Consider the following 27759-nt stretch of genomic DNA (forward strand, 5'->3'; position numbering starts at 1 on the left):
GAGCAGTGCAGCATGTGAAGTCAGGGCCTGGCAGCCGTCTGTTGGGCAGCCTTACTTCAGTCCAATGAGGGAAGCGAGGGCACCAGGCCATGGGCTGCTAAGCAAGTGGGTCAGCAGGCAACAGCATGCAGAGGGTTGTAAGCCACTGAATGATAAGCACTCTTGAGGAGTTAGACTCTGAACTGTTCTGGACATCTTAAACATGAAAGCCATATTGGCATAACCATTGGGCACCCTACTGACACTCAATGATTTGCAGTTCAGTTAGCTTTGTATTTGTTAGGGGAAAGAAAAGCCTTGCATTTGTATGGTAGAAAGAAGACATGGATTCTAGCTTAAGCTCTGCACTAATTTGCTGTGCAACCTTAGGGAAGTCACCTTCCTCTTTGAGTCTCAGTGTACCCTCTACAGATGGAGAGAGTTCTCTTAAGTGCTGCTCATTTTAGTCATCTCTCAATAATCTCTGCAAAGCAAAGCTAGCCAGTGAGGCAGGCCAGAAAGTGTCTTCCTTTTACAAACAAGAAAATTGTGGTCCAGAATGACTTGCTGAAAGCCAGAGATCTCCTAATTCCAGACTTAGTATTCTTTCCAGGGCACAATATATCACCAGCTTGATTCACAGTAGGTTTTTGTTCCAGATAATTCAATTAGGTAACTCAGAGTTGCAGCTGTTGCCCAGAAGAAAATGAGTAAATTTGGAACCTGTTCTCACTTCTTTCAATTAAGGTACCTTGCATCATGATAACAGGAGCCAGGGCAGGTGGCTTTTACCCAGTGATGCTCCCTGAACTACCACTTTGTGTCAGATAAAGCTGTTATTGTCAAACATCAGTGCCCATGAGAATCCTCAGATAATCTGCTTATGGTACTAATAGCTGGACTCCAGAGTGCTCTGTAGGCTTATTATAAAGTCTAGAACTGCCTTAGAGAAGACAGTTCTGAGGTAAAGAGTGTCCTCACCCCTAGTGAGAAATCTAACAGAATTAGCTACAAAATCAATCACACTCCCAGCCGTCTGCCTTTGCTGGTCTAGTACTCAGAAATCTGAGTGAACTTTGCTAGTGGCGGATACAGAAGCCATACTCTTAGCGTCAATGGGCTTGAATAAACCATCTAATTCACACTATTTTACCCCTTTATTTCTTGTTTGTCCTTTTAAATCTGGTGGAGCAATTTTATCAAATGGATATAAAATAAACATGGAAAGAACTTAGATCCCATTGGAAAGCAAAAACTAACATATTTAGAGTATCCACTTTTGACTTGGGATAAGAATATTAGATACTTTACATTAATTGGGAAGCACAAAACCATTAAAAATCCCTTAAAGATGTGCTGGCATTTTATGTTATGAGCCACTTATGTTATGAGACTGAAAAGACCTACTACTACTTTTTGAGAGGTACCATAGGGTAACCGCAATATTTGAGGAAGTTACTTATATAATATAGATTTGTTAAAAAGGTGACTGGCAAACAAGAGCAGTAATACTAAGAATAATGTGTAATTTTAAAATACATTTGCAAATCAAAAAATAAAGCCTACTTTGTTTAAACCTACATCTTCAATTTGAGTTCAGAATATACGATTCCAGATTGGCTAGCTGGTATCTAAAATATGGTAACATAGTATTGACCAAAGCATTCTGGTTTCTCGGGTTTCTGGGATCCATGGAAATTAATCACATATTTCAACACTATAAATACTAAAACTTCCAACTTACAGCCCTTACTGTAGATACTTACTTAGTTCACATTCCCTTATTACCTAATGTGGAGAAGAACCACTTACTTGCTCATCCTTCCAAATTCTTTACTCAGCACTGGGAAAGAGAAGATTTGTTACTGGTGTGATGCATCAAATAGCATGCAAAAGGGGGAAGGGAAGAAAAAAAAAATGCATGTCTTATTAATTTCCTCTCCTGTTTTTATTTCTTCTGCTGAAATCTTCAAGAATTGAGCTAGACTAAACCTTTACTGCTCACTGGGAGCAGTGATCAGATTCCAAGTCCATATAGTTACCAAGACATCTGCCCAGAAATCCTGCCCACAAACATCGGGATGGAAAACTTGGCCCTAGACCATTGATGTTGGACATGGCCATGTAGTTCTCTTTAGTCAATGAAACATAGGTGACTGGTATATAGAGTGACCCTTTTGAACCAAGACGTTAGAGATATAGAGTATTCTGCAGGTATCTCTTGGAATTCTGTAATTCACCATGAAAAAAAAAAATCATACCCATGTAGCTGTTGGCCTCAGAATGATGAAAATTCCTGGCGCAGACCTGAAGCAACTGAAGCCCGCATCCAAACCAGCTCAGGGAAGCCTGGTCTGTCCTGACTGAGCTCAGTCAAAATGCAGCCAACCTGAAGACTCAAGTGCAAAGCATAAATATTTGTGGTTATAAGCTATTTGAAATAATTCTGTTGTCATGTAGCATTATTGTTGCAGTAGTTGACTGATACAATAAAGAAAACTGCCCCCAAAAAATCTCAGACAGATATATAGCTTTGATGTACAAAAATACATTTATTTTCAACAATTTCAAAACCACTGTCTTTTTTTTTTACAGTAGAAATATTCAAATGGAACAATAAAACCAAGAACAGTATATGTACATATACTGTATATATAGATATGACTCATGCATTTGTATTCCAGTGTTTAGTACAAGTATTGCAATTGTCTGCCCCATTTAACCCTTGAAACAAAAAAAGGAGGATCTTTAAAATTACTCCCAATCCTGATTGATGATGTAGCCAGCCAGATTTCAGTAGATCACATTCTCTGAGTCTCAGAGAGAAATGTGAATGACATCCCACAAGTATTAACAGGTAAAAATTAGGCCTTTCCTCCCATATATATACAGAATATCCTTTTCTAAAACAGTGTGCACAGGCTGAGCCTGAAAATAAGAAAATGCTTACAGCATGGCTTCAAGGGACCCTACTGAAAACAACTGACATGTATCAATGTGTGAAGGGGCTGGGGTGCTGGGAAGAGAACCCTGGCATTGAAAGCCACTCACTCCAGAGGTAAGAACTATCTTAAGGGAACTGAAGGCAGACATTTGACTTTAAGGAAGTTGTGTACATCTGACAAGCAAGTAGCACAGCTTGGCTAAAATCATCTTTGACTAATATCATTAAAGACTAGACCGCTATTTGGCCTGGAGGGTTTGCATGGACTCATGATTCCACAAATATCACCTCCCTCCCAACCTTTCTAACTCCTCCTATGCCAAGAGGCACTCGCTGGGCTTCACCTGATAATGCCCAGAGGGCTTTTCCAAGAATTCCCCAAAGACATTATACATTTCTTTGGAATCCAACCAGCAAGCTGAATCATTGTCATTTTTAGTTCCATTGCCTGGCTTTATTAGAGAAGACCATTTTTTGCAGGCTGATATTCTCAATTTTGTCCTTTTGGAGGGAAACCTTGTACCTCCATCCGGATCTCAGTTGGAAGTCAGTAGTGAGCTTCGTCTTGCAACTTCTTCCATGTCACTGATGGAACAATAAGACTCCACGTTCTATGACGTTGCTATCGTCCTTCCTTCACCAGTTGTCCCAAAGAAGCCCCCCATCCCCCTTATATACATAAGTAGAAACCAGCTATGGCATGGACACAGCGATGCAAGAGTTAATTGTGACAAATAACTGGAGAGCATCCAGAACCCAACACACCCACCAGGCCCGGGGTTGGTCAGCTCTGAGGGTAAGTGCATAAGCCAACACGCATGTCTTTCTTTTTTCTGTTTTCTTTTTTACTAAACATTAAATTATTTCTTAGGAAATAAAAAGCTATGTACATTGTAATTATATACAATCAGCCATCGGTCGCCTCGCTGTGGACATGCACGAGGCAGGGTCTTCTTCAGAAAGGGGTACACACTCTATGCAGCCCCGTTTGCTCCCCACCCACCTACCTCCTGCAGGTCTAACTGGGAAATGCTTCATGTTTGAGGTGTGTGTGCTGGGGGGGGGTTGCGTGACTTGGGGAGATGGGAGGTTAATGAAAAGCCAACCAACATTTAAAATAAAAAAGATAGACCACAAGGAGAAAAGAGAGTTCCTTGCACCATTGGTGACAGAATACAGCAAGGAGGCCATGGTAAAGGTAAGGTGCGATCTTTGCCCATAGCATAAAGACAGCCATGTATCCTTTTCATCTCCTTCTAATCAGCCAAGAAAGCCTTTGCCTCCCAAAGCTAAGCATCTTCCTGCTATTTATGAAGGGGCCCTTGGTAAACAAAGGGTAAAAAAAGACATTTTCATTTTTTTCTCCATAATAAGAATAATAGTCATCATCAAAACTAAACAGTCAGAGAGATGGTTGACCACGTGGCTTGTTGGTGTTAAACACTAGTGCAGTTCGGAATCTCCTTTGTGCTTTCGCTGTTTGCGATAGTGGCAATGCCTCCTGCAGGGGTGAGAAGACAGGGAGAGAGGACATAAATTTCACAAGGGCAGGAGGCTTTGTTTGATTTCCTGCTGAATACCAAGCCATCTTGAACAGGGGCTCCATAGTTATTTATTAAATGGGGTGCCTGGGTATTCTAGCCTATCAATCATCTCGCTGGCTTATGTCATCTACAGTCAATGTTTGCCATCTCCCACACCAGGACACAAGGTAGGAGCGATATCAGGTCATCATCTTATACTCTACTAACAACTATAGAGATAGCCAACATGTACTGAACACTTACAATGTGGCAGGCACTGGGCTAATGATGTAATGTCATTCTTTTATCACAGTGACCTCAGAAGGTAGGTACTATTGTTCCCATGTGACAGATGAGGAATGTGAGGCACAGGGAAGTCACAGAGCTGGCAGAGCGAGTGGATTGGCTGAGCAGGAAAAAGGACCCAGGGCTATCTGATGTCAGAGCCTGCATTTGTGTGATTATTAAGTAGGACATATCATGTTTTTGCTTTGCAGAAGAGATAAAGATCAACAGTGATGGATAATTGGCCCCATCCCTTCCCCACTCTGATTCCAACACTTTTAATCTAGTTTTGAGAGAAAAAAATTCCGCCAATTTCATGTGGCCAGGGGTGGTGAGCAAATTTTTGAACATGATTATGTCGCTGAAGCCAGTTCTAGTACTATCTGAAGAACAGGCTGAGTGGGTGGGCTACGCTAGCAGTTAGAGGACAGAGGGACTTGGTGGTTCCAGCACACACATACCTATGACCCGGGTGTCCAGCTCTTTGTCCAGCAGTTCCTCAGGCTCGGTGAAGTCACTGAGTGTGATTTTGGGGGCGTTTTCACTTTGGCTCACTGACCCAATCATCTCCTGCTCCTTGTCATGCTGAACTTGAGCATAGAAGTTAATCCAGGGGATTTTCCTACACCGCCGGAAGCAAAAGCAAATTATGATTACAGGGTATGTCCAGCTTGAGCATTTGGAAACCCCAGATAATAAGCAGGAGGAAGAAGCTATTTATAAGACAGGCCAATGTCAGGGAAAGGAGCTGGTCACCTAGCCACTGGAATTATGAGACCTAGAAACACAAGGCCTGAGATCCAAATGTAAACCACAGAACACCCCGAGGAATGAACCTTCTTCTGGAGTAAAAACCCAGCAGGTATAAACAGAAGGGCAATGCTGTCGATCAGGTATACACAAAAACCCTTAAAACACTTATCCAGTATTACATGTTTCAAGGAGCTGGACTTTAAGACTCATGTGGTATCATAGTGAAAAAACATAACATTTTTTTTCTAATGTTGCATCAATTTAATCAATTCATATTGTTTTCCTTTATGAATAGCTAGAAAATAAAAAGACAAGATGTATAGCCATTTGCTAGTATTTTCAGAACACTATTCATGGGCCAAATATCTTAAATACTTCCATAGTCAGTTTCCTCATCTTTCCTCATCTGTTCAATAGGAGTAACAGTAGCTTCCTTTAGGATGATACAGAGGATTAAGGCAAAGATTAAGAGAAGCTAAATAACTTCCTTCAAAGACATAGAACCAGTATGTTGAGAAACAAGGCAGACAGATCTGAGGTTGGAGGAACAGGCAGGTTCAAATTCAGAGCTCAAAGGATTCACCTCCTGGCCCATTTCTTTTACCTCCTGACCCACTGTGTCCCAGCTTTTGGAGCCTCCTTTGAGTTTCTATATTCCCGGGCTTTTCAAACTATAAAGTGATTATACATCACCCACGTTCTCATTAAATGCTTTATGCATTTGGGACTCTAGGCCTGGACAGGATGGTTTGAAATTCTGCATTTCTGACAAGCTCCTAGGTGATGCTGATACCACTGATCTGAGACCCAAACTTTGAGTTACAATACTCTAACATTGAATACATCAAACTTGTCCTTATCTTGGTGACTTGAAGCAACTATTCCCTCTGTAACACACCTCCTTCTACTCTTCCCATGATAGTGTCTTTAAGAACTTGGCTGACATGATATTTCCAAGGGTTTCTCCTAACCACCCAACCTCTCCTCTTATAAATATGTAATGTGACAATGTCTGTGAAAAAAATGAATAGGGTGTTGGTTTAGGGTGATGTAACAGGCAATGTCTGTTGACTTGTTTGCTGTCTTTATAACTAGGCTAAAAGCCCAATGTATGTAAAGTCTCTGTTTTTACCTTCACTGCTATACACTTACCTTAGCACATGCTTGGCACATGGCTTACATTCCGTAAGGATTTGTTGAATGAATGAATACATGACCTCAAAGCCTGGGCTCTTTCTACTTTCTACTACGTTCTCTAACAAAATAATGATATGTTTTTTAGATCTTGGAATATTATATCTGGAAGAGCTCTCTCTAACATATTAACTGGACTGACATCGAGACATTTCAAGATGCTGACTACTGGCATAGACGTTATTAAGACTTGAGACATCTGACACTTACCCCCAATCCAGAACATTCTGTGCTTTTCTAAAGGAGAGTCACTCTGTTGTCCTGGCACCAACCAGGAATATTTTCAAGCCTCTACATTCCCAACCTCATTCCAAGATCCAAAAAGTAAGTTTAAAACATGGGTAGTTTCTATCTTTCCTTTACATTCAGTTTTTACATCTTTAATGGCTGCTTTCTATGCATTAAAGGAGGTGCCCTCATGACTCTTACAGGTCTGAACCAGTGTAAAACAACTTACAAGAACTTTGAATAGATTGTATGAGGCAACAAACTGCAGGCTTTCTAAATGTGTCTAATTAAAAATTCATGCTAGCCCCTACTTCCTATCTAAATAGAAACACGGCCTAATGACTTAGATTTCTTCTAATCATAAAAGTACATATTACTCATGAACATTGCAATCAACCTTAATATTTGTTAGGTCCCGGGGGCAGTCAAATCATTACTGATCACTCAAGCCTGAATAAGTTCAGAACTGTAGCCAGAGCTCACTGTCCCCTAATGATACCTGAGAGGACTTGGATAAATTTGCCCTTATAAAAACTGTACACTTTATTTCAGTCTCTAAAAACAAGCAGATATTTTTTTTCCAACATTTTTAATAGATGGTTGGAAGGGAATGGATTTTTTTATGTTACAATTTTCAGCAGTTAAAAATTTTGCCAGATTGCTTTTTATTTCTTAACATATCCACTTGTAGGACTGTTGAGAATCTAAGTCAAGATGAAGCCCAAAGTTTCTATAAGAAATGTGGGAAGTAGATTTAGAGAATGTCTTGGGCTACACATTCATATAGGTTTTAATAGGAGCAGGAAGATGGATCAACCCAAGTCACCTATCAACACTTCGGTTTTTATTTGTCTGTTCCAACTATGATAGGCATTAGAAGCCCATGGGAGGAAATTTAGAGAAAGTGAAGTAGGTTTCAGAATATGATGAAATCCTTCCTGAAGAAAAGAACTGAAAGAAATATAAACATGCAAAAGTTTTCTTGGATAACCAGAAAAAAGCTGAATCTATAGTATAGAAAGAAGGTCTTATTAGGCAGAGTTTTCAGAAAATAAAATCCATCTCACAATGATTTTTTTAATTATATTACCTAAAATGACACATAATAGCAGTTACTATACAAGAACAAAGTCAAATGTGAGAGATAGGGTGATTAATATTTATTTACTTGAAGGAAATTTGAGGCTCATGCTAACTCTATTTTCCTTCCTTTACTAAGTGAGGACTTGGGATCTTGAGATGGCTTTCAGTGTCTGGCCAACAGTAGACACACAATGAGTGCTTGTTGAATGAATGAATGAATGAATGGTGTAATGAGCTAATGTTGTAATTAGAGAGAAAAGTTTTGGGTCTGAAAACTCAGCATAGCCAGTGATCAGGAAACCCAAACAGAATTGCCCTTTTCCTATGCTGTGTTATACACATGTTCACTAGCCAGGCGTAGCCATTGAAATTTAAATGAACTAAAGTTAAATACAACTTAAAAACTCAGTTCCTCAATCGTATTAGTGACCATGGTGTCGGACAATAGAGTATTTTTATCATTGCAGTTTCTTTCGGACAATAACGAAAGACACAAAGGAGACTCTGGAACTCGGGGCTAAGAAACTGCCCCTTACTTGTCAGCCAGCCAGGCACCCCCCATAGAGCCATCATGGCTGTTCCAGGTGATGAGGAGGAAAGGAGACCAAAGGAATAAAAGAGGAGCCAACAAGACCTCCACCAAAGGGCTGGAACATTGAGAGAAAAACTTAAAAAAAAAGAAAATGAAAAAAAGGTAACTGCTGATCAGTAACTCTTAGCTGACTCTGCTGTTGACCTGGTTGGCCTGGAGTTTGTGTCCTGTAGCCTTGGCTGCAGGATTCACCGTCAGGGACATAGAGGGGGTTGGCTGCTATTCGGGGACTACAAAGGTAGAATAATTCATAGATGGCACTGGCATAGGTCCAAGTATTGAAGTGTACACACTTACAGATGCCCACATTAATAAGTTGACTGTCTAGGGAGTTTAGCAGCATTTATAAGAGAACAGAAGACTTTCTAAGTCACAGGATAAGTCTTGCCTTAATTTGAAGACACCTGACACAAACCCATTCTTGCAGAACATCTGTCGGCCCTTGTCCTCAGCAACCACGGAACCCTTGGTGCAAGAAGTAAATCGGGGATGGTTGATCTTCAATCCCCAGCAACCACCAGCACTCCCCAAAAATACTCGGATGAACAAAAATCTGCTTCTCATGTAACTGAAGTTCATCCATTCATGAGCATTGCCTTGACCAGATTGTTCATATATTGAATCTTTGCCCTCCACTTGTGATATGTAAGATTTTCCTCACCATGTTCAAAGGGAATGTGGCAGGTGGACTTGGGTCCATGACTTGATCCAAGAGGGACATGAACTCACATACTGCTCTATAAATTGAGTAGGAAGGTATACCTGACTCTGTCCTTCCGGTGGAGGGTGATGAGGGATTCCTGCTGTTTTGGCTAATACTGAATATTGAGTAACACTGGTGTTGTAAGCATGAGATAGCCACTAGAGGAGAGCTAAAGCGGGCTGGGAAAGGGGTAGACTGGAACACCTTTACTACTGATCTCTTCCAAAATCTGAAAGTAGTATATCCGGTACCTAGAAACACTCCCAGGACCAAGTATGCTTTTGAAACTCAGCTGATGATAGTTAATAATATTCCTACTTCACCCAGCTTCCTAGGAAGTACCTTTCTATTGCACTGGTATGATTTTTGTGATCCTACTATGTGCCAATTTGGGACAAAGAAGGTCCCTTTGGAAGGCATGTTCTTTCTTGTTTATATTAATAACTTAGATTTGTTGATTATTTAGTATGTATTAGGTATAGATATTGTTACATTTAAACCACATGGCAAACCTATAAAGTGTTATTGTTTTCCCATTTTTTTTTTTTTTTACACATGACGAAACTCAGCTTGGGGAGCAAATCCAATTGCCCAAGGTTATAAATGTTAAAAGTTAAAATTGGGTCTGTCTTATTTCAGAATTGATACTCTTACTTAGTCTACTTCTTGGTAGAATTATTATGTTATTTAAAGAATGGTAAAGAATTATTGATTTAAATTTCACATTTTTTGTTTTTGTTTGTATATTTTTCCGAAGTGAGAAGGGGGGGGGAGGGGGCTGGCAGACAGACTCTCGCATGCGCCTAACTGGGATCCACCTGGCATGCCCACCAGGGGGCAATGCTCTGCCCATCTGAGCCTTTGTCCCACTGCAACTGGAGCCATTCTAGTGTCTGAGGTGGAAGCCATGGAGCCATCCTCAGCACCCGGGCCAACTTTGCTCCAATGGAGCCTTGGGTGAGGGAGGGGAAGAGAGAGAGAAAGGAGAGGGGGAAAGGTGGAGAAGCAGGTGGGCACTTCTCTTGTGTGCCCTGGCCAGGAATCAAACCCAGAACTTCCACATGCTGGGCTGATGCTCTATTGCTGAGCCAACCAGCCGGGGCTTCAATTTCATGTTTTTAAATAAGTATCCTGTTAGGTCACTCATCCTGTAGCCTTCAAAAATAATTTTTAAATGCATGTAGAGTTTGACTTTCCTGATAATTTCTCTTTAGAAACAGGAAAAGAAGGGAAATAAAGGTTAAATATTTTTATCATGGAGACTTAAATGCAGATACCATATAGCTGCAACATAAGATACGGAACTGTGTATGTGTGTGTCCATACATATGTGTACAAGATTTCAGATGCGTTTTCTCTACTTAACCACCCTGAATAGTTGTCAAGCTGTAGAAAAAAGATATCCTAAATATTTGAGACTTCATTTTTGAAATTTAGGTGAGGTCTGAAAATTTCTTACAATTCTCTTGAAGAGAACAAATTGATTTCATAGACTATCCCTCCTTTCCCTAACTCAAATAGTTATAAATTGGATAGAATTCAGATTTTTGAACTAATTTATTCCCTGACCCTCAAGTATTTCCTACTTTTCCTCATGGCCAAACAGAACTTCAAAGAGCATTAATATATAACCTATTTGGGATGAGTTTAGGAATGTTGGTTATAGGAAGAATCAGCTCCCATGAATCCAGCCCCATGATCAAAAATGATAATGGCACATACCTTTTAAACTTGTAGATCAGAAACACAGCCAGACCGACGAACACCACTGACAGGAGCATGAGCATGGCTGGGCTGCTGCGCCCAGCACTGGAGTCCACCAATGGAGCTAGGAGGAAAGAGCACGCTCACTTGGAAGCTGTTACCTAAAAAGCGAGTACCCCTTGGAGAAAGGAGACCAGGGGGGTTCCATATTTATATCCAGTCTCCAATTTCCCTGCATGCTATCTGGCACAGGTGGCTTGGTTTCAATGATGACATTGTAACCCCAATCACAGCTTCTTAGGGAAAGTGAACCCCTCTGCTCTTCCTGGGGAGACACTGTTCTTGCTGTAAACTGAGCAATGTTTATCCAGCTAAGAGAAGTAGAAGAAGGCTTGAATGCCCTTTCTCTTAGATAGCCTGAAGGTCTATCAACATGACTGCAGATGGCTCATGGGAAATCTCTGGACTCAACACTGATGCAATGTTTCAATCTCTTTCTTTACTACGTTCTGGTGAAATACTGCTGGATGAGCACATCTGAAAATCTCTTTCTTTTCTTTTTTTTTTTATTAAGTGAGAGGCGAGGAGGCAGAGACAGACTCCCACATGCATCTCAAACAGGATCCACCCAGCAAGGCCTCTACAGTGCGATGCTTTGCCCATCTGGGGCCAATGCTCTGCTGCTCAGTAACCAAGCTAATTTAGTGCCTAAGGCAAGACCATGGAGCCATTCTCAGCTCCTGGGGCCAACTTGCTCAAACCAAGCCGTGGGAAGGGAAGAGAAAGAGAGAGAGAGAGAGAGAGAGAGAGAGAGAAAGGGGAGAGGGGTGGAGAAGCATATGATTGCTTCTTCTGTGTGTTCTGACTAGAATCGAATCAGGGACTTCCACATGCTGGGCCGATGCTCTACTGCTGAGCCAACCAGCCAGGGCACATTGGACCTCAACATTTGAAACCTCTTATAACAATATGGGACATTTGGCAAATAGGCTCTCCCAGAGAGCCAAAAGGGGATGCCCAAAGGGACATGTCTTCTCTTATTACTTTTACTTTTCCAAATCAACCAATTAAAAGTTAATTCTTATTCCAATTAAAACTTACATGCTGTAAATCAAAGAGAGTTTTAAAGTCATTTGATCTGGCCTCCCAATCAAGATTCTCAGGCTATGAAAACCTCAGAAACTAAGAGTCTGAGAATGGCTAATATAACCCTGACTGTTGCAGATTAACAACATAAATCAGGGTTCAAGGAAATCGTAAGTTTTCCCCAAGATCATCCAGGAATTCAATAGCAAGGCCATTTCTAAGAGAGTCTTCTCATCACCTCAACAGGAAACCCTGAGGAGGACATCATTAATCTTTCTAAACCACCCCCATGAAGAGGAGCCCATTCCACAAAGCCAGTTTCAGGCATTTATGGAGAGGTATTTGCAAACTGTCTCCTCTATTTTCTCTTCCAGGATGACAGGTCACCATACCCATTTCCCCGGGTCCCAACAGGCACTCACCTAAAGTCAGCTGTGTGACATACACAATGACTTGAACCCCTGGCTTCAGTTCAAACTGGACCAAGTTTTGGTTTAGAGCATTAAACAGCATCTCTACAATCTAGGGAAAAAAGAGAGAGAGAGAGAGAGAGAGAGAAAGTCTTCGTGGGAAAGCATGACATGTGACAATGCACCCACATGGAGTAAGAGACCAGGAAAAACAGGCAAAAAAAAAAATTGATCATGTTCAATCAGAGGACAGGCTATTGGGACATCTTTACCAATGGGGTTCTCTTGAAGCCCTGTGAAGCTAAAAAAAAAAATGTAGTTGGCATTATTCACTTATACTGGAGAGGACAGTGAGACAGAAAGAGGTATGTCCAAAGTCACCTAGGGAATTCAAGTTGGTAACGGACACTGATGTTTCATTCAACCTCTAGTTCAGTGCTCTTTTATCCATGCCTTTTCATTTACCACAGAAGAACCTGTGGCAGGTTCCAATGAAAGTCAGTCATCCCATCATCAGTTCTTTAATCTGCTTAAGTAATACACACACGGTAGAGAGGCCCCTGCCAGGATCAAAGTGGGCACCTGTGCTGCAGTCCACTCCTCTGCTTTTCTCTCTCTGAGACAATGGGAGACGGACATCAAAGCAGACGCTGCCTCCTTTTTATGGGATAATTTTTCCTCTTTACTTTCCCCCAGCCAGTCTCAGAACACATAACATCGATTCAATCACACCATGATTCCCACGTGGAAGCAGAGGCAGACTTCGGCTGTTGTCCCCAACACTCATCTCGCTGTACGCGCCTTAATATCACAGCTGCTATTCGTCACCGTAATTACCTATTTATCTAAATGGATGGATACTGTAGCTCCCAGATATAATTCATACATTCCACTCGCTATTTCAGAATAAAGAGGTCTTGTAAAAGTGATGTATGCATTAGCTGAATTTATTTCTGGCCTACTTCACTAGGCAACCTGGAAATGCCGGGATTCACTTCATTTCCCAGAGAAACGAGTGCGATGACGTCCACGCTGCTTGAGAAAGGCTGAGGAGGGAGGGGTGTGGGGTGAGGCGCTGGCCACGTGAGTGGCAGAGGGTCGTGGGAGGTGTCTCTACAATGACTACCTCATTTGGGAGCAAAGGTGTTTGATTCATGCTGATGTTCAGCAGCCTCATTCTCACGTATTTTTATCTCTGACTTAGCGTCCTGAGAAGGCTGGGAAGGGTGGAGCAGAGCGCATGCGCATGTACCAGGACTCCAGGAGGAGCAGGGAGTGAGCGAGGGAGAAGCGTGGCACTGGCCGTCTCCTTGCTTCCTGGATAGCGTGCGGATCACAGGAACTGTTGGCCTCTTTGGTAAGGTCAGTAAATCACAATCTCATTTGGAAATGCTGCTGCCTTAGTCAAAGTAAGATGCGGTGATCCATCTCTCTCCAACGAAACATGTTTAGAGCAGTCCCCGTTCTCCTCAGAAGCAGAGCATAGACTGACCAGGATCTTCAAAAGACAAGAAGCACATTTCCCCAGAAACGGAGAAACTCAGATCCCTCTTTCTCACTCCCATCTCTCTCCCTAGGGACTTGTCATTCGGTGGGCGACAGAGCAAGGTGCAGGGATACCAACTGCTGGAGTGAGATGACTGCTCCAGTCTGTGTGCATCGGAGCTTATTTTGGGTTAGGCTAACTATTCTTCAAAGCCCTGGGTTCTGGACAAAAAGCCAATGGGAGAGACCTGTCTCCCTTTTAGGTTGGAATTAACTTTGGGTCCCTTTAGACTGCGAGCTACGGGCAAGTGCTCTGGCCAAGTCTGCCTTCACTTACTTGTTCCAGGTCCCCTTCGTTGCCTTTCCGCCTCTCTGTCAGGTTCTTGGGGGGGAGGATGAAGAGTTCTGCCGACGTGGGGAGGCCAGGGAATACGGCGACCAGGACCTGGTCTTCCGGGACGCTGGTTACCTGCAGGGTGTGCAGACCAAACAATGAGGTCCCAGGGAAGCCAGCCCTCCCCAAGTCCACTCCAAGGAGCAGAATACAGACAGCCAGAAGGCTTAGGCGCAGGTTCCAAAAGACACCCAGGCCTTTTTCCTGTTGTCTCCTAGAAGTGCAAAGTAAGGAATTATTAGTTTCACTCCCTTTTCTGCTCTCACATGCATTTTTACTGAAGCTAAAATAATAATACAAATGATTTTCAAATTACTGTTTGCTGGGAGCATGTGTAAAAGCTCCCCTTGTAGTTTTTGATTTTTCTGCACATCAAGAGTTCTGGCCAATATATGAACATACTGGCTGCAAATGAGGAATAAAAAATTATTTAAAAATGTGGAAAAATGCAAATGGAAGGAGAAAAGCCAAGCAACACTGGTTTTTACTGACTAAAGCAGGATTTTTTATTAACTTAAAATAGCTAATATTGGCGAGGTTCCAATTAAGTGGTCCCCTCATTTGCGGCTGGTGGCACTAAAATTGATACATATTCCCATATTGTTGTTCAAAAGGCTATTTGAGGTCATAAAAACTTTCAGACCCTTCATTCAATAACTGTAACTTGGAGTGCCAGTCCTAAGGAAATCTAAAATATAGGGAAAAGGCATATGCAGGAAGAAATACTCACAACTTTATATATAATAGCAAGTAAGTGAATAAAACACAAATATTCAGAAAAAAATAGTAAATAAGAATATCATCAACCTGATAAAATGTTACTCCACCATTAAGATAATAATTTGTACCATAAGGCAACACGAAAAAACACTTAGGATAGCTGCATTCTGATCTATTTTCTTCTATTTCTTTGGTTATAACTCCATAAAAATAAAAATGGAGAGGAGTAAAAAAGCAAAACAAAACACTAAAAGCTGTGTTAAGATGCTGAAATGGTGAGTTAATTTTTCTATTCTTGAGTGTTTTGCAAAAAGATTATATTGCTTTATGATAAAAACTTAAAAGTTAAGCTTCTGTCTGAAAGCAAATTCCTGAAGAAAACAAAACTGAGCGCTCCCCCTGTAAAGAGGATGACTATTCTTTCTTATGTGTCCCCTGAAGGCCTTTTATCCAGATAAACGCTTCTTCTTGTGCCAATCCAAATACGTTAAAATAGTTTTCTTTTAATTTAGAAAATTAAATTTAATGGGGTGACTTTGATCAATAAGAGTACATAGGTTTCAGGTAAACATCTCTATAGCATTTGAACTGTTGATTGCATTGTGTGCCCATCATCCAAATTTGATCATTTTCCATCACTGTATATTTATTTGTCTTTCTTTATTCCCCTCCTCCCACCCCCTAACTCCCTCCCCCTGGTAACCACTTTACTTTTATCTATGTCCATGTGTCTTATTTTTATATCCCACCAGTGTGAAATCATATAGTTCTTAGCTTTTTCTGATTTACTTATGTCACTTAGTATTATGTTCTCAAGGTCCATCCATGTTGTAAATGACAATATGTCATCATTTCTTACGGATGAGTAGTTTTGATTTGGCAGAAATACTCGCCTTCTCCCCTGACGATCTCTGCCAGAAGTGACTTCCCCGTCAGCCTCTCATTCCTAACCCTTCCAGAACACCACCTCCACCACAATGCTGGGACTTAGATCATGGCCCCTGTGACACATGAGTGCATTCATCTGGGACACTCTTTTCTCTGATAGCTTCTTCCTATATGCTTTCCCAGACAGTCCCGGGGATTCTGTGGCCACCTCACTCTTTTGAAAGATGCCTGACAGGGGAGAGACTCCATAAATCGTTGCTGGCTTTAATAGAAGTGGAGGGTTAGTTGTTTCTCATTTGCTCAGCTCTAAACCTAGGCATAGAGATTAGAGTTAATGCTCAGAAATGCGGAAACAAAGAGTGAGAGGGACAACTTGAGGGGAAGAAATAAGCAGCAGTCAGAAGCAAAAAGTCCACCAAGCAGAGAGGCATCCCCCTTGGGACCCGAGGTGGCTTTGCCAGGGCCAATGCCCAGCTGGAAGGCATGACCCCAAGTAGCTGGAAGTCTCAGTGCTGAAGGACATGGGACAAGAAAGCCTTATTCTGACCAGTAGAGAAAGCAAGTCTCCAGGGGCCAGAATGAAGACAAAAGGCAGAGAATCACCCAACGGAGTAAAGTGGCTGAGTTTGTGCGTGCTGTGGACGGTGTCCCTTTGTCCCAGGGGACTGTGGTCTTGGGGAGCATCAGTCAGTTAGAGACCTTGGAGGCACCTTAGCATTACGTGTCTAGAGTCACTTCATCTTATCCAAAGGGTCATATGAGTGATTTCCCTTTGAAATGTTTAAGACCTAGGAGTCAACAGGCATGGCTGGTTATTATTATTTATTAGTTATTTATTGAAAAGCTTGTACATTTTAAAACAAGACAATTATGGTTGTTTCACAGTCAAAGGCAACCAAGGACAGTCTTATTTTCATCCCTTTCTATGAAAAAATCTTTTTGCAAAAGGATTTGAGGTGAAGTTCATTCTTTGACAACTCCCCACAGGAATGCTCTTTCATCATTCTCTTTTACTACTTCTTCCTTTCTGTCAGTTCCTTCTCCATGTCTTCCCTGGAGCTTTCTGCTCTGTCTTGGGAAGCACTGGCATCCATGCTTACCCTGCCCTCACTCTCTGTAAGGGGGGTGTCTAAGGACTTCCAGAGCCTCAGCTCCCATATCTCTACCTCCAGCTGGAGCCTCCTCTTGATCTTCAGATCCATATTTTCAGCTCTCCTGGTTATCTTAGCTCAACTGTTTCTCATGTCCTCCAAACGTGTATGCAGGATCAAATCACGATTGTTCCCCCAGTACGTTTCCTACACAGTCCCCATCCCGATTGCCTACTCTCATAAGCAGAAACTGTCTCTCTCCCTCTCGTCCACCACTACCTTTTATTAGTCACCAATGCCACTGGTCATCTTCCCAAGTAGCCTTTGGATCGTCCAAAGAATTTTATTATCTCTGTCTAGGATAATCGTGGTAGTCTTGTCACTGGTCATCTTTTGTGAACTCTCCCCACCCCCACCCTATCCACTTCCCACTGTTGCAGCCCATCCTTTGTATTGCCACCAGGATGGATATCTGATATAAATCTATCATCAGGATTTTTTACTAAAATGAAAAGCAACACATTTCACGCTTCCCAGTGCCCATAAGAGGCATGTCAAACCCCTCTAGCTTCTCAGATCCTTCACAAACTGACTTAACCATCCTAGCTCAAGATGAGCCACACTCGCCCTTAAAACTGAGAGGCTGGCTCCACTAACTCTACCATGTTCGAAATAACCTGAGCTCTTTCAGGTGTCCACTGCTTTGTACATGCTGTTTGTTCTACTTGAAAGATATCACCCTCTGTTAACTATAGTAGTATATATCCCTTAAAACAGCCCAAGTATCTTCTTCAAAGACCCTTCTGATAGGTCATAAGTACTTATTGAGTCACCAATATGGGCCGACTCTGCACTTTTCTGAATAAAGTGAATCTCACTTCTCTCCGTGTTCTTGATATGCTTTTGATATACTGGCCTACCTCTACCATAGAACTAGTTGCATATTAACATTGACCATGTTTTATTCATCATCATATTCCAGTGCCTAGTTCTGAGCAAAAGTTGACAAAACCCTTTCAACTTTCTCTAAGGCAAATCTGACCTTGTTTAACTCTATAGCATCTGTTGGCATGCTCTGTTTCCTGGCCTGCAGCCTTCTGATTGCAATGTGTGGTCAACAGTAGTCTTTGGAGTTTAAGTGTCTGATTAAGAAAACTCAATTGGCGGACAAAAAACCAACCAATTGAATTATATCAATATAGATTCAATGAGTGGTCCTCATTATTTCATTAAAGGGGTCAAGTTCTTGTCTTAGAAAAAAAAATTGGAATAAATAGAAGATAAATATAGGGCCAATCTCCATCCTTAAACACTAAACCTCTCTCTCTCTCTCTCTCTCTCTCTCTCTCTCTCTCTGTATGTGTGTCTCTTTCTCTCTCTCTTTCTCCTCTCTCATCTGGGCTCCACCATCCCTCCATTATTCCTTCACTCCTTCATTTATTCTTTCTTTCTTTATATAGAAAATTCTAGTTAAACTATAGTTTAAATCCATGAAAATATATTCTGGAGGACCCCATTTGGATCTTTATTCATAAAGACTGGAACAAATATAAAGCCAACTTACTTTAACCAGAGCTTTCTTGATGACGTTGCCAATATCTTGCCTCCACTCGGGAATGTCAGGGTTGTGGTGATCCAGGTTAGGAGAGAATGATAACAGCTGGGACTGGAAGTATTCTGAAAGAAGAGAGAGTATGTGAGTGAGGCCGAGGAAGGGTGTGATAGGCGAGAAGACGCCACAATCACCATGCTTCCGGGGGAGGGTCTGCTCTTTCATGGAGCCTCAACTCTAATTCCTTCATTTCAGCCTGTTTCTTGGACTCTAAAAAAAAAGTGGGATTTGATGGCTGGAAGTAGATTTGTGCTTCTATCATTTTCCTGAGTTCCTAAGATCATAAGCCCTTCTTGTAAGAGAATACTACCTGAAATGAAACATAAGTAGGAAACCCCAGAAGGAGACTTTTGCTGCTGTAGGTGGCACCACGCAGAGCCAGTGACAAAGCACAAACAAGTTGGGCTTGATGAGAATCGAATCTTGTGCCCATCCCTCATTTCCTCTGTCCACCTTCCCCGCACTGCCTCGGGCGGCTGGAGGGTAGGTTGAAACATATAGGGTGTGTGTAATGTTCAATTTCTTGGCCTGGTTGGGTAGGTACACAGCTTTGTTCACTCTGTGATCACTCATGAAGCTAAAACACTTATGATGTGTGCTTTTCTGTATTATATTTACACTTAAATAAAAAATGATTTAAAAAATCTCCAGGGAAGGGGGGAGGGTGCTGTTGGGAGGGGAGCAAGGGGGATGTTGAGGGGAATATGGGGGATGCATTCGGGGTGACCCTAGAATCTATGTAAACACGATTAATTAAATAAAAAATATATTAAAAAAACAATAATCTCCAAGGTGCCCAATGAGAAAGCCTGAATATCAAGTTTCTAAGAGATATAGGAAAAGACAAGAGAAACTAATATAGCTTTCTAGAAAACCCCCTGGTATGGGGACTTTTGGGGGGGGGGCCTGGGGGAGGTTCTGTGGGATGGTAGTAAAGACACAATTTTATTTAAAATAAATTTAAAAAGTAAGAATAGCCCTGGCAGGTTGGCTCAGCGGTAGAGCGTCGGCCTGGCGTGCGGGGGACCCGGGTTCGATTCCCGGCCAGAGCACATAGGAGAAGCGCCCATTTGCTTCTCCACCCCCCCCTTCCTCTCTGTCTCTCTCTTCCCCTCCCGCAGCCAAGGCTCCATTGGAGCAAAGATGGCCCGGGCGTTGGGGATGGCTCCTTGGCCTCTGCCCCAGGCGCTAGAGTGGCTCTGGTCGCAACAGAGCGACACCCCGGAGGGGCAGAGCATCGCCCCCTGGTGGGCAGAGCTTCGCCCCTGGTGGGCGTGCCGGGTGGATCCCGGTCGGGCGCATGCGGGAGTCTGTCTGACTGTCTCTCCCCGTTTCCAGCTTCAGAAAAAAAAAAAAAAAAAGAATAGTTATCCGTTATCCAGGATTGAGAACAGGATAGTGGCCCTACATACCACTGTCCTACCTTGCCCCATCCTTACATTCTTAGCCTTACATTCAGCCTTCGCAGCCAATGACATCATAATCTCCATCAATCAGAAGAACACATGGGCTATGTGTAGTTGATCTCAGCCCCCGACCTATGAGCATTTCAAGGGTAGGAACCATGACTCCTCCAACTTTTGAAACCACTGGTCCCCACCCTCACAAAGAGTGGGTGCTGCATGTATATTGGAGACAACTCCATAGGATATTAGATCTAGATGCTTCTATGGTGGTTTTTCCAGCTCAGTATCATTTCAATATATGATATGGTAAGTCTCTGTCTAAAGAGACCATGAGGTTGTGATGTAGATACATCCCAGAAGATGACAAATACCTAACTGTGCCCTGCTTCTCTTATAAGCCCTGTTTTTATTCAGGAACAAGGTAGGGAAAAGGTTTGGATACCTCTTGGGGACATACATAATTTCCCCATGACCTAGTGAGTTTCTAGAGCAGTCAGCAATTTTCACTAGGACAGATAGAGGGGACTGGCTGGGTAGGAGGAGGCATCACAAGGACAGTTTTCAGGGCTTACCGTGAACTGCAATATCTTTTGTGTCCTGGATAAGGGCATTCCCAGCAGCCACCTGAACAGTGATGGTGTTGGTTCCCTCTGCAGGGAACGTGAAGGAAATGCTGCTATCTAACGTGATGAGGGGCTAGACAAAACAGAAAGACCAAGTTAATACTCTGTGGGCCGTGAGGTTTCCTCCTATCCTGTATACCTCAGACTGTTACAATTCTGCACATCATTTGCATATTCCCAAGAGACCCTAACTTGAAAAAGGAATAAAGAAAATTACACAGTTTCCCCAAACTGTGATTATATCCAGTATCTGAGAAGAGTATTAGTAAAGTCAAAACACACTGTGAAATATTAATCCTGAGAAACAAAGATAAGACTGGACACCCTGGATTCTGTTCCTTCTCCTGGGGCAAAGTATGTAGAAGCAACTTTTGTAACTTATTCCTATGGGTCCTGGAAGTAGGAGATAATTTCTCTTCTCTAATATTCCATGTCACTTGCATTTTCATCTTGTATTCCATTGGACTGTGAGACTATTCAGAGAAGTGACCCCACTTTATTGACTTTTGTGACACCCGCCCTTGGCACACTGTCTTCCACATAGCAGAATATATATGTAAGTTGGATGCCTAGTCAACTACTGGCTTTTTATTTTATTATGTCTGTGTTTTCCATTGCAAGCCATTTCTAACATTTTTAATAGATTGGAAAACATATTAACATATACATCTGTGATCATTTTTTAAATCCTATTTTTTGTTTTATTTTTCTTACCATAACAGATGAGAATTGGTCTAGGATAAGAAAAGAAACAGAATAACTTTTTCCCCCCTGTGAATTAGGGTCTTGATAAAATCAGGTACTTATTGAAGAGAAGAGAATGAAAATCCTGAGCTTGAAGGAGTCCCTATTCAGTGGTCTTCTTGAGGCCCGTGCCCCGATAAGTTCTTTAGTGTTTGCAAGGTAAGACATTAATAGGAGGAGGCTTCTCCAAAGCAGCTCATAAGGAGATATCACAAGACTAGGTGAGCAGACTCTCTTTCCTCTCTGTATCTGGATGACAATGGGATAGACAGTAATAATGCAGCCAGCTGGGAATACAGAAAGCTGCCCTGTAAGTGGTGGGTGTCCACTGTTGCAACCCCATGCATCTGCCTGGGTTGGATGTTTGGGCCAGAACCTTGCAGGGGCTCAGAGATGCAGCTTATAGTGTCCCTACTGCGAGGCTGGAATTCCTTTCTAGCTCAGAATTTTCAACAGGGCCTCTGAAATTATAATTTGATTTCTTCTGCTTTAAAATTCCATAGGTCCATATTATGACCAGGATGATGGCTAAAGTTGTGCAGGATTAAAGATAGTGCTCTAAACTTTTGACACCTTTCTTCATTGCTAAATGAAAGAGAGAAATTGAATATAGAAAGAGATATACTCATTCCTTTACCTAAGGGTAAACCCCAGAGTTCAAGCATTCTTCTCTATTCTTATGGGTCTATGATAATACACATAGGGTGTGGACTTATGAATTAAAGAACAGATGAGGTGCAAGTAGGTTCAGTGAAGCACTTTGCCTTCAATGGGCCAATAGTGGCTGTTTAGTATGTTCTGTGTGGAGAAGGAAGCAGAAGTCAAGTTGGGTTTAGCACAGCAGTGTTGATCTTGGCCATGGAATAAGGGAAGAACAGGTTGCCATCTGTTGCATGACAAGAACAGAGATGTTAAGAGTCTGGCTATGTTACTATGTTAATAAATAACCTGGGGCAAAGTTTGTTCCCCTTACTCCGGTCCTTATTTTTTATCTGTTAAATAAAGGGTTGGGGTTAGGTGAACTGTAAGAACTCATTCCACATCAGAATATACAGGATGGATGAATGGCTTCAGGCACACATTCTAGTGCCTACTGGTCAACTCATTAGGTCTTATCTGCCAGAATACCTTCAACTGCTTCATTACCTTAGAAAAAGTTCAGTTTTACAAGAAATTGCAATAATTATTTCTATAGTAGCTGTACCATTTGACATTTTATGACTTAGAATCTTAGTCCTGGAAATTTAATCAAGATAAAAGAAATATATATATGTCAACAAACAAAAAGAATGTTCATAGCAGTATATTTCTAACAGCCAAAAACTAAGAAAAGCATAGGAGAATTTATCAATAGAAAATGAAATGGATGAAGATGTCAAATATATTTATACAATGAATATAAAAGAACAAATACTGATGTACACAAGAATATACACAAATCCCAAAACCATAAGAGGTGAAAGACACCATAAACACATTATAAAAGAATTCAAATGGTATAATTACATTTACATGAAGTTCTAGAACAGGAAAATCTTATCTATGATAACAAAAAAATAGTGGTGGTTCTGGGCACTGGGGGTGGGAAATGATGGAAAAGCATGAGAGAACTTTCGGGAATGACAGCAATACTATACACCTTGGTAGAAGTTTGTGCTATAGGTAGATGGCTTTGTCAGTACTCAGGAAGTTCACACTTCCAATTTATGCATTTCATTATTGACACATGATATACCCCTATGGAGGGGAATGTAAAAAACATTGAATTCTTGTGAACAGTTCACAAGCTAAAATTTTGAGGGCAAAGTATACAAATGTCTGCAATTAAGTTTGAAGTGGATCAAAAAGTTAATATCTAGTGACAGATGGATAGAGGGATGGACAGATAAATAGACATGTGATAAAACAAGCATAGTAAATAATGGTAGATTACAGGTGGTGGGTATATGAACATTCACAGTAAAATTATTTCAACTTTAGTGTTTATTTGAAGTTATAAATGTTTGGAAAGAAACAAAACAAACAGGAATAATCAATGCATTTTTATTTTTCTCGACTCCATGAATTACTTTCTCTGATCATGACGATATGACATCGGCCTTCTGTTTGTGCCCTCAGTTGTCTCTCAGCTCTTCCCACCTCTTCCCACCAGGATATTTTTCTCCCTTCATAGTGATGGACCATCACTGCTTTCATGTCCTCCTCTTCAGCTCTCAGTGGCCTGCCCCACCCTGCCCCCTCTCTCTTTTCTCTGTACACTTTTCTTGTCTGTGGTCAGACTCAGGTGGTTGGTACTGTACCAGGCAATGACCCTCCTTTCTGAGAGGACTGGGATTCCTCTTACCCCAGCAGACTTGATCTCCCCATCTAGCTGCTTCCCCAGGAGATCCAGGGGCCAAGCAGGACGCAGGGCAGCGGGACAAGGGAATACCACCCCACTGGCCCGACAGGGCTCTGAGCCACAGCGCACAGACTGTGCTGAAAGGTAACACGTGATCTGCAGGGGGCAGGCCCCAGCCTTCCCTGCTGGGGAAGTGGCAGGAGCTAATTTTGTTTTCCAAATTGCTTTTGTTTTTCATCAGCTGTTAGGGCATCACGGCAGAGATCATCTTCCTTGCAAAGCTGGGACACTCAACAGGATCTTTGAGTTCTTTGTTGGCCACCAATATCAAGTCACAATGCTAAATTAAATCAAGTATTTAAGGTTCATTTACAGAATCTATAGGCAAGCAGACACATTTATTAAGCCAGGCTTCTGTTAATCCCAGCAAATTGGCCTTTCGAGGTCCCACAAATCCAACAGGCAGCCGGCCAATTGACTTATTTCTCTGCCTCTGTGCTCTGTCCAAGCTGTAGAGCCAACACTCAGTGAGTGCTGCTTAGAATACATCACATCCTGCCTAGGCCCCTTCCCACAGAGAATCCCTCATGCACATCAGGCCACATATTGTCCACTGAGCCCAGCGAGAAATCAACAAAGCTCTTACTGACTATTTAGTTATAAGATTTCCACTTGACCAATTAAACAGGGAACTTCAGGGAAATCTTTGGATGCAGCCTACACCAGTCTGCTAGACACAGTAAGTCAAGTCAGGATTAAAGATTATTATGCAACCTGCACAACTCAAATGTATAACTTGATGAAAACTGCCATTCCCAAATTGGACAGACTATGTAGTCAATATGCTTGTCTTACTCAAAACTTTCAGCACATTATATAGAAATGTGCAAAAAGTGCTTATCATATAAAGTGAAAAAGGTAGAATGTGTAATTTGGATATACTATGGTTAGAACTATGTAAATATCTCTAAAATACATACAAAAAAAAAACCACACCCAGAAATAATTAAAGTAAAATAGTATGTGTAGAATATTATTTGCGACTATAAGGTTAATGTGAAAATTCATTTTGGAAAAACAAAAGTCCTCAAACACACACACACACACACACACACACACACACATCCAAAATCCCTGCAAAATATCTCAGTGTCTAAAGTGTCAGTCCTCATGAATCTGATTCTATCTCCCATCATTCTATCCTAAATCTGAGTTTCTATGACAAAATAAAAAGCATCCATTTATGTCTTTCATAAGCCACCTGTTATCTATCTACCCTGCCTTTCATTTCATTCTCTGGTTTCTGCTTATGGGAATCCTCTGCGTTGTTTGAATCAGTCTATATAGAATACACAAAGCCCAAAACCTTAACAGTACACACAAATCCCTTTCTCTTCTCTCTGCCTCAATTCTATTGCTCCTTCAATGCAGCTTAGGACTAATTTTAGAAAGGGCTCATTTCATGACCAACTACCTCTGTGTCCATCACCTCCTAGGCTGCTGGACTGGACTGATGTAATATTACATTCATTAGAATACAGTATCTATTACTTTACCATCTCTATTCTTAGATGGGAACCTCTTATTCTCAAGTAGATTATACTTCTTGAAGGCAACAATTGGAATCTACACTAACTTGTATTCTTCACAACATGTAACACAAAATACAGGCTCTTGAGAAAGATCCATGGGGCGACTGGTTCAATTTCACTGATTCAATGTCACATCTCTGCTGATAGGTCTGCAGGTCTGTGAGCCTATATTTAGATTTCAGGAATGCTTGCTGTCTTCTACTTTCTTATATACTACACAGCTCACCACTCATTGTATGTGTGGTCATCCTGGCTTCTGTGCCTAATGTAGTTTCCTTGAAGGTGTTGTGTGTGATGTTATTCCCAAGGGCACCAAGCAGAAGGCTATATATAAAGAGCTGGGTATTGATTATTATTGAGAGGTGATTTAGTTCAAACACCTGGGTGAACCATTCCAATTCACCTAGACACCACACACACACACACACATCCATAAACAACACTTTTCAAGTTATGAGCCTATTTTCTCAGTAAAATGGCTTAATGTCTATCAGAGATATTCTAATGATTAAACAAAATAATATATATGAGATTTATACAAAGAAGAATGAGAAATAAATGCTTAAAATTAGTATTAGCCCCTTTTGTAGATCGGGTTGCTAGTCAAAGGGAACCAAACAGCTCTAGAATCAGAACACTCCCCATGAAACCAAACACAGGCATTCATTTGTCATACAGAGATGGTGCTCAATGGATTCATTATTGGATACTGTGACCACCTTAATGTGTTTATGGCATGGTGCTAGGAAAAAGCACTGAAAATGTACCTCTTTCAAATGAACCCAATCTCTATTCTTGGAAGTGAGAGGAAAATCCGTGGCCCAAGTAAGATTTGTCACTGAGCTGTAGATGTTCTTGATTCAAATGATGAGTATACACAACAGTGACTGATATTTTCATGTGCTTAGATGTGTTATAAGAGCTTTATATACTTTTGTTTACATGATCCTCAAAGCAAAAGTAGGATCTATCTTACTACAATTATTCAAACACTGCAATTAACAAAACTGAGGCCCAGAGAAATGAAAAGACTGAACTGAAGGCATGTAACCCAAAAACATCCGAAGCTGGACTCCAATCCACTTTTGCATTACTTCAGAACCACTCTCTACTCATTCCTTTCATGTATTATTATTCCCTTGGTTTTCTGGAAACAAAAACCAACCAGTAAGAACTTGGAGATCTTGGTATTTGGGCACCACTTCATGCTTGGTAGATATTCCTAACCAAAAAACCCTCATGTCATCATAAATTAAATAAAAACTATAATGTACAGTAGTTTAAAAATCCCCATATTCATCACAGCATTATTCATGTTGGCTAAGACAAAGAAACAACCAAAGTGTCCCTTGATAGAGGACTGGGTAAAGAAGATATACATATACACATTAGAATACTACTCATCTATAAGAAATGATGACATATTGCCATCAACATGGATGGACCTTGAGACCATTCTACTAAGTGAAATAAGTGAATCAGAAAAAGCTAAGAACTATATGATTTTACACATAGGTGAGATATAAAAATGAGACTCATGAGCATAGATAAAAGTGAAGTGGTTATAAGGGAGAGAAGGTTGGGGGACTAAGGTGAGAGAAAGGGACTAAAGAGGGAAAAATATATGGTGATGAAAAATGGTATGACTTTGAGTGATGGGTGTGCAACATAATCAACAATTCAAATGCTATAGAAATGTTTACTTGAAATCTATGTATCTTATTGATCAATGTCACCCCATTAAATTTAATTTTCTAAATAAAATTTTAAAAATAAGAATAAATAAAAAAATACAAATCATGTACATTTGAAAAAATAAAAATATCCCTCTCACAATTTATGGCATCATATAGATTAGGTAAATAGATAGATACTTCAAATAATAACTTGATTTTCCTGAGTTAGATTATTAGTATCCCCGCTTTAGAGAAAGTAACACTAAGACTCAAATCAGGTGATTTGTTCAAGCTAACAGAGAAAATCATTAGAGAGATTGCAACTAGACTCTCCAATCCCTTCATTGATTTTTTTGTTTATTTATCAAATATTTATTAGACATTGTCTGGTATTTTGGGTCTAAGACTCAGAACTTGAAGGGAAAAAAATAATGCCTACACCATGTCTTCATTTCCTTGCAGGCTGCAGTGTAAATCATTGTGTTGACATTTACCAAGAACTTCCCCCTTGTACACAGTCATTTCTCTGTAAAACTCATCAGTAAATGCACAGTAACAGGAAAGAATTCCCTGGCTTGGCAGTCAAAATATCACATCATCAGAGGAGAAATAAACTTAAATTTCTTCTTTTTCTCACTTTCTAAGCTGCCCAAATGATTTTTCCTTTTTCCTTCATCATGCATGTCTGTTGGCTTTTGAAGTA

The 27759-nt window shown here is 41.1% G+C and overlaps 1 protein-coding gene across 1 annotated transcript in view; it reads right to left on the reverse strand.

Annotated features, from left to right (window-relative positions):
* Positions 1–2656: 2656 nt before the first annotated feature.
* SORCS3 (sortilin related VPS10 domain containing receptor 3) overlaps positions 2657–27759 on the reverse strand; it is a 631295-nt gene continuing 606192 nt past the window's right edge. Inside the window, exons 21-27 of the mRNA XM_066355178.1 lie at positions 20653–20776; positions 18627–18739; positions 14307–14438; positions 12497–12596; positions 11007–11112; positions 5193–5353; positions 2657–4424 (exon numbers count right to left, since the gene is read on the reverse strand). Of these exons, the coding sequence (XP_066211275.1) occupies positions 4360–4424; positions 5193–5353; positions 11007–11112; positions 12497–12596; positions 14307–14438; positions 18627–18739; positions 20653–20776 (801 nt within the window). The 3' untranslated portion in view covers positions 2657–4359. The remainder of the gene's footprint in view (positions 4425–5192; positions 5354–11006; positions 11113–12496; positions 12597–14306; positions 14439–18626; positions 18740–20652; positions 20777–27759) is intronic.

The sequence above is a fragment of the Saccopteryx leptura genome, chromosome 13 (assembly GCF_036850995.1).
Source record: "Saccopteryx leptura isolate mSacLep1 chromosome 13, mSacLep1_pri_phased_curated, whole genome shotgun sequence".
NCBI classification, from domain to species: domain Eukaryota; kingdom Metazoa; phylum Chordata; class Mammalia; order Chiroptera; family Emballonuridae; genus Saccopteryx; species Saccopteryx leptura.